The 7,505-nt window shown below is 65.8% G+C and overlaps 1 protein-coding gene across 1 annotated transcript in view; it reads left to right on the top strand.

Annotated features, from left to right (window-relative positions):
* Positions 1-7,158, top strand: part of H696_01706 (hypothetical protein) — an 8,754-nt gene extending 1,596 nt beyond the window's left edge. Inside the window, exons 4-15 of the mRNA XM_009495613.1 lie at positions 26-774; positions 886-1,696; positions 1,921-2,108; positions 2,310-2,578; positions 2,679-2,942; positions 3,095-3,301; positions 3,594-3,691; positions 3,792-4,004; positions 4,146-4,361; positions 4,525-6,121; positions 6,302-6,683; positions 6,831-7,158. Coding sequence (XP_009493888.1) covers positions 26-774; positions 886-1,696; positions 1,921-2,108; positions 2,310-2,578; positions 2,679-2,942; positions 3,095-3,301; positions 3,594-3,691; positions 3,792-4,004; positions 4,146-4,361; positions 4,525-6,121; positions 6,302-6,683; positions 6,831-7,086 — 5,250 coding nt within the window. The 3' untranslated portion in view covers positions 7,087-7,158. The remainder of the gene's footprint in view (positions 1-25; positions 775-885; positions 1,697-1,920; positions 2,109-2,309; positions 2,579-2,678; positions 2,943-3,094; positions 3,302-3,593; positions 3,692-3,791; positions 4,005-4,145; positions 4,362-4,524; positions 6,122-6,301; positions 6,684-6,830) is intronic.
* Positions 7,159-7,505: the final 347 nt, after the last annotated feature.

Below are 7,505 nucleotides of genomic sequence, written 5' to 3'. Positions count from 1 at the left end.
CCCGCCTCGGATCTCCGATCAACAGCCCGAGCACATCGCCCTCCATGAGACGGTGGCAGTGGTTCGGCCATCTCTTCGATCCGATCGATCGGAGTATTTCACGGCCAAAGGGTCCCGGCGCTCGACCACCGCTCGGCCCAGTGCCGTCGCCCAGGTTCCCCTCAGTCTCCTGGCCCCGGGGGACTTGGTTCGTCTGGCACCCGGTGACTCGGCCCCTTGCAACTTGCGCCTTGTCCCGGCTCCCGGCGAGGAGGGTGGCCCGCCCATCGCCGCGACTGGCTCCCGGCCCGGGCCCCGGTCCACGCGGGCCACCTACTCCTCGGTGGCGGCGGCCGCCGTGGTAGCCCCCTCGGTCCGGGCAGCAGCCCCCCCGCGACGGCATTTGGTGGCCGGCGAACTGACAGCCAGCGCTCCCAGTGGCGCGGCCTTTGTTTATGGTTTGGTCCTGGATGATCCGACTCTCCCGGCCCGGCGTCTGCTCCAACGGTCTCTGGATTTGGTGGCGGATTCCAACATCGGGCAGTTGCTCCCCCGGTCGGAAGCCATGACTGCCGGGTCACCTCGTGGCCGGACCAACCTCCTGTCCAAGAACAGCCAGCCCGCCTCTTCCTCCATGGCCCCGGGGTATGGGGGCATTTCTGCCCAGCTCACCAGTCTCGGGCATCCTTCGGTCCGAGTTGCCTTGCTCGAGCTGTCGCTGGCCGTGCACGGGTCCTTCCTCTTCCTCCTGGTGGCCACCGCGGCCTGCGTGGCCTTGGTGCTGATCCTGCCCGAGTGCGTGCCATCCTTTGCTCTGCCTCTCTGTCCCCATCGCGGCCGTTCGGCTCCTCGCCCAAAGAGCATGCCCTGGTTCTGGTTGGACCCGTAATTGACTCGGAAACACAGCGCTCGCTTCCATTGGCCCGCACAGATGGTTCATTGCTCGTCGATTGCGATCGGCCTGCTGCTGATCTCGGCTGCCATCAACCCCGCCACGCGGGCTCTATCACACCTGGCGGCCACCGCATCGCTGGTGGCCCGCACGCGGGCTCTTCACCGGCGTGTGTTGACCGCGCACCACCCCTACCGGGATTGGGCACGTCAGTTGCTGGCGGAGGAGCACGACATTCCAGGCGCCCGGGCACGCTCTCCCCAGCCGGCACCGCTGATCTCCCGGCTGTTGGACCGCCTGGCCGGGCTCTCTTCGCCACGGACCTACAGCCGAGACTACCTGGGCTGGATTGCCACCGGCACCGGGAACAAGAGCAACGCCGTTCCGCTGTACTACCAGCAAAGCGACTCCCCCGAGTCCGCCACCGGCGGCAGCAGCAGCAGCAGCAGCAGCAGCCGGGCCTTTGCCGACCACAGCGAGGTCGATGTGCCCCTGAGCGAGATCCTTCGAGTGTGGTGGGGTCTATTGACCGGCCGCGATGCCGAGCCGGTCTTCTTCACGCGCTTTGGCACCCTCTTCCCGGCGCTCATGTCTCGGGCTTTCTTGCCGCACTTCCCCACCTGGGACAACTCGTCTGCCCGTTCCGGCTCCAGTGCCAGCTCCGCCACCGGCGGCGGGATCCTCGGTAGCCTGTGCCTCGGGCGTCGGGCGGAAAGCCGGCGCCGGCCCCGGCGGATGCTCGAAGAGGTGGGCATCTGTCCGGTCACCGCGCTGGCCACCATGGATGTCTTCTGCACCCTGGGCCGAGAGGGGCTCCTGTCGGAGGTACCTTCCAGCACACGCACACGCACACACACACACACACACACACACACACACACACACACACACACACACACACACACACACACACACGCGCGCGCGCGCACACACACACATACTCTTTCTCTCTTTCTCTTTCGCCCTGTCTCTCCCTCTCTCGTACTAAGCTGGTGTTTGCCGCCCTTTCCCCCCTGCCCTGCCCTACGCTCGCCACTCCCTCGATTTAGCCCCTTCCTCAAGCATTCGAAGTGTCTTTTGTGTCGCCCGGCGGTGAACTTGTTCAAATTCCCATTGGCCGGACCCTGGAACCGCTCAAGTGCCCCACCTCTCACAGTGCCTCGGCCTCCTGCTCCTACAGTGTACAGAGTGTGCACGGTCTCTTCCTCGACCTGTCAAATTGGGAACAATACCTCGGGTGCGTTTTTTTTCCCCACGTGCATTGCTCCCTCGCCCCCTCTCTCTTGCCCTCCCGCATGTCGGGCATTCCTCATTCAGGACAATGTGGCAATCCTTTTGAATGGCCAGATGCCTTCTCACCCCCCTTCCCTCTGCCTCCGGCCCCCCCCCTCTCTCTCTCTCTCTGCACCCTCCAACGGGTTGTCCTACGAAATGACAGATCCCTCAAGCCCCTGGGCTTCAACTTCCTGCTGAACAACAACCCCTTCTCGGAGCTGGATCGGGCCTCCTCCCATGCCCCCGGCTGCCCATCGTATGGACGACTGTGTGGCGTCTGCCAGACGTACTTTTCCACTCGCACCGGCCATCCGGAGCCTGGCGCCTCCATCCCGGCGGATACATGCACATGTGTAGCCCCGGTGGCCTGGGCGTCTTCCGGCGTCGGCTGGGACCCATCCGAACTGCCGATCAAGGACCTTTGTTCCGTCTGTGCGTGCCGCTTTTGGTCCCTCCGCCCCCTGGCATCCCTCTTTGTCGCAAGTCCTTCCCATGCATCGGTCTGCTGACATTACATGGCTTCTTCCTGCAGGCAATGTCTACGCAAGCTCCCCGGTTCGAAAGGGCTCGCGCCAGCCTCCTCGCTTCACTGGTGGCCCGACTTCGTGCTTTTCCGTGGCCAACCTCCATGCCCTGGCCACCGACATGCTGCCCTCCCCGGGAATGTCCTTCCCGGCCGAGGACGGGACAGCTTCCCCGCCCTCGGGCGAGTCCTCCAGCAAGCCCTTCCCCGACTTGCACATCCTCCAGCGTGTGTGGCTGTCATCCTTCGGGCGCCTGTCTCTGGCCCGTCGGCGTGCGTCTTCTCCCCCCCCCCCCCCCCCCCCCCCGAATGCGGCCACCATCCCTTGGGGCTTTGTGCTGGTCAACTGTGGCATGCAAGGCCCAGCTCCCCTGACACCGCCCGCCCCTTTCATCCCTCTCCTTGGCCACTCCCCGCCCAACAAGTGAGCCTCGCGCCGATTGCCCAGACGATGGGCTTCAATGCGGATGACGTTCGGTCCGCTTTCTCCCCGGTCCGGTCGATCTACACTGTTCCCTGGGCACCGGGCAGCCGGGCACCGGTGTCGATCCCGGCCACCGGGCTGGCCGTCGGCGTGGGCACCTTCATGGCATCCATGGTCTCCACCATCTTGGCTCCCTCCGAGGGCTCCTGTACGCGCGTCTCACTCACCCCTTCTTTGTCCCTGCATGGTCGCTGACTGCATCTTCCTCCCCCCCCTTGCTCTTGCTGTCCTTCGCTCCTCCTCCCCGACTCGCAGCCACATGGGCATGTCCTTTTGTCCGTGCGCCCGCTCACCTACTTCTTCATCATCTCTCTCTCTGCCCCCCCCCCCCCCCCCCCCCCCCCCCCCCCCCGCCCCCCCCCCCGCCGCCCCCCCCCCCCCCCTCCCGGCCGCCCCCCCCCCCCCCCCCCCCCCCCCCCCCCCCATCGCCCTATTCCCAGCTGGCTATCAGCTCCTGTCGGAGGGCACGCCCGAGCTGGTGCTGTCCTATTGCACGCATTACTGGGATGGCACCGAGGTGGTGCCCTTCAACCAGGAGGTCCGCCTTCCTCTTCCTTTGACCTTGTGACCTTCCTTTTCTTTTTTCCCTTTTTCCTTCTGCCACTCGCCTAACATCATCTTCCCTCCGATGGTCACAGGTCCTGAAGCAGCTGCGCGAGTATGTTCGCGACGCGCGCGGTCGTGACTGTCTGGTTGTGGCGTACTCCTATCGTCCTCTCATCATCTCGCCCAAATCGCCGATCATCGGCCTGCGAACCGAGTCCTCTAAGTCCCGCGGGCGGGTGCACTTTAGCAGCAAGCCTGGCGAGGCCCTTCCGCCCATTGTGCTGCCAGTTCGCATGCCCGAGAAGGTGTGTCAAGACATTGGGCCTCGCGCATTTCCCCTCCTTCTTCCCTCCCCCTCCCCGATCCTGCCCTCTGGCCTTCTCTCTTCCCCAAGTCCCAGCCTCAATCGGTGGAATACTCACCCTCTTGTGACATGCATGCGGCAGATTGACTACATGCACGCCCCTTCCACCGTGTCCGAAGACCATGGCGCCGGGGTGCATAGCAACACTCGAGATTGGGCTGCCATGAGCGGCGGCGCTTCGGACTGGGACGCGCAGCCGGGGGATGGGTCTCCGGCTCCGATCATCTCGAATATCTCAACTGCCCTCGCCCGGCAGATTTTCTGCGGCTTTTCAATCATCGGCGATGTGGCCCGGCCTGTGCGCTCCCTCTTTTCATCCTTTCCCATCCCTTTGTCTCGCTCACTCGCTCACTCGCTCACTCGCTCACTCGCTCGCTCTCTCTCTCTCTCTCTCCCCCGACATCGGTCTTGGCCCCTCCCACTGACTTGGCTCCCGCCCTGGCCTTCCCATCTTGCGGCAGCATGCACCCCCGCTGATCGATGCCCTGTCTACGGCCGGCGTGCGTGCGGTTTTCCTGAGCGGTCGCGGCGCCCGGGCGGCCAAAGCTTTCGCCGTGCGCCTCGGGCTGCCGACCGACTGGAACTGCTGCATTTCGCTGGCGGACCCGAGACCGGCCGGCGGGCTGCACTCACATCTCCAGCACATGGAGCAGTCGCCCCCCTCGAGTGATCCCTCCCTGCTGGAGAGCACCGCGGCGGCCATGGCCGACATGAACACCGACGGCACGGTGGACGGCCTGTTCAACTTTGTCGAGGATGGGGACGACACCATGGCCCTGGAGAAGTCCCAGCTCCCGCGCGGGATCTCCGCCATCCGGCCACATCTGCGTCGGGTGGACGATGTCCCACTCTTGGTGCAGATCTTTGCCCGAGCTCGGGGGTCCCTGCCGCCGATTTCCCATGCGGTGGCCCGGCAGATGTCCACTCGGGCGCCGGGGCCCTCGTCGGCCGCGGCGGCGGCCTTGGCCGCGGCTGATGCCACGGCCGCGGCTGCCGGTCGGCGTCCCATGCGCCACGGCCCCGGCCGTAGGAATCGCCCCAGTCGGGCCACATCGCTGGCCGGGTCGCGCGCCTCGTCGGTTGGCTCGGGGATTCGTGCACCGCGCAGCCTGGCCATCGCACTCGGCCGCCCTGGGGTCCAATCGGAAATGATCTCCATCTATGCGGAAAATGGTCGCATAGTTTGTGCGGCCGGGGCGGCCGCGCGCTCGGCCAACCTGGATGGCTTCGCCCAGGCGCATGTGGCCATCGGCCTCGATGCCACCCCCCTGGCCAGTTTGCTCCTGCGCTGGCAGCTCCGGCACCTGGGCACCCTGCGTCGGGGCGGTCGGTCGGACTCCGGCGCCGGGGCCAGCTTTGATGAAGATCAAGAGGAGCTCTTCGAGGAGGAGGATGAGGAGGAGGAGGACCTCGAGGAGGGCCCGGCCGGGGGGTCTGCCAGCGCCACGGCTCCAAGCAATGCATCCTCGCCTCTGGCCACTGGCGGCCCGGTTGGCTCGTGTGATCCGCTGCTCCTGCCGGTCGGCGGCCGCGAGGGTGACCGAGCATCGGGCCATGGCGAGGGGTCCGATGATGAGGAGCCTGGGCTCGGTCCGGCCTCTGCCCTTCTTCATGGGGATTTGCCACTGCCCTATGTCGACCCGCATGCGATTTCTTCGATCATCAGCTCGCTTCCCTGCTCGGTGACGTTGCCGATGTCGCGGGCCCACTCGCCGCTGGATGTCCTCGCGGTGTTGCGCTCGGCTCGGCGCTTGCACTCGGTCCTCTGGTCCGGGGCCATCCTCAGTCTACTTGGTGCGTGGGCTGCGGCATCGGCGTCATTGCTGCCGGAGCTTGCTGGCCTGCCGCCGGCCTTTGGCCTGAGCCACCTTCTGTGGATCGCTTGCGTGGTGATTCCTCTCTTCGGGTTCCTGTCTCTGGGGGCCGGGTCGCGGGCGGCCGGGTCCGGCTGGAGCCCGGCACACTCGCCCCCGGTCCCCGGGCTGGCTGCCAGCTTCCGCCGAGACCCAGCCTCTTGGACTACCGACTGGAGCAAGTCCCTGCTCCATGAGTTCCCCGGTGCGTGTGTGTGTGTGTGTGTGTGTGTGTGCATATCACGACCATTCGCTGGTTGATGGGATGGGGTTATTTTTTCTCCTCCCCCTGGTTTCCCCCCCCCTCCCTTCCGCATCCATCGCAGTCTCTCTTCTCGCAGCTGCGGCTAACATTCCTGTCGCCCCCCCATCCCGGCCGTGATAGTTTTCACATCATGTCCCCTTCGCCGGCTGTCGCGGCTGGTCAAGCTGGCCCTCTCGCGTCTGGCCCCGGCGGTGGTGGCCGTTCCGTTCACCTTCTACCTGGCCCTTGCCGCCTTCCTGGACATCACTCCCTTGTATGACATTCGGTCGGTCGTGCGGGCGGTGTGGTCTGACACGTTGGCCATCCCGGGGGACTCGTCCTCCGGGGCGCAATTCCCCTCGGGCATCCCTTGGCGAGTATGGGCTGCGCAGCAATGCGCCCTGGTGGCCTTTGTCTACTTGTTTGCTCTGAGCAGCTTGGCTCTGCGCCATCCCTGGAAGTCGATCTTTGGTTCGCCGGGTTCTGGTCGCACGCGTTGGTGGGCGATCACCAGCCTGGTGGGGTGCGTGCAGGGCCCCCGGTTTGCCCTCGGCCTGTCATCTTCCCTTTCCCGGCCGTTTCCCCCCCCCCCCCCCCTTTTCGGGCACACACTCACCCGCTGGTTTCTCTTTCTTTTCCTCTTTTTTTTCCCGGCCCCCCGCATCGATAGTATCCTCCTGAGTGCCATTGGGCTGCTCTTCCCGGCGATCTTCGCCCCGGGCCAGCTCCAGGCCGAACTGTCCCTGGCCGTGTTGTATGGGCGATTCAACCTGATCGCCGCCGTGGCGGTTCCCCTGGTCCTCACTCCCCTTGCCTTGCTGATGCCGGAGTGGACCAAACGCTCGGAGCGCCGGGATGCGACGCGCGCGCAAAAGCGTGCCCAGCTCCACTTCTGGACTCGTCTGGGCATGCACTCGCCGGTCTGACCGCGCCGCCGCATGCACAGCCCTGGCGGCTGCAGCCGTGCACAACTCCCCCATAGACATATTTCACCTTCCTTCACCTCGGCCTGCAGGGGGCTGGTTTGTCTGCCGCGTGCCTCGGCCTGCATCGGGGCGGGGGGGGGGGCGGTGGTGGCCGAAGATTGCTGGGGATCCGGCAGCCCGGTCAGGCGATATGGCTACACACGTGCACTGGCGACAGGGGTGTGCCAACTCTCCGTCTTGGAGCGTTGGCTCCTGGAGAAAAACCCTGACATGGCGCCCTGGTGTTCCTGCGCCCCTTCAAGAGGGGGGGGGTGGGGAAGCGGGGCGCGGATCGACCCGGCCAGCCGCATCAGGGTTCCCTCTGTGTTTCGGCGAAGGCCTTTCACAGGGAACGGCCAGCCGTGTGTGCGTGTGTGCGT

Source organism: Fonticula alba (genome assembly GCF_000388065.1).
Source record: "Fonticula alba strain ATCC 38817 unplaced genomic scaffold supercont2.2, whole genome shotgun sequence".
NCBI lineage: Eukaryota > Rotosphaerida > Fonticulaceae > Fonticula > Fonticula alba.
This window is presented reverse-complemented; position numbering and strand designations above follow the sequence as displayed.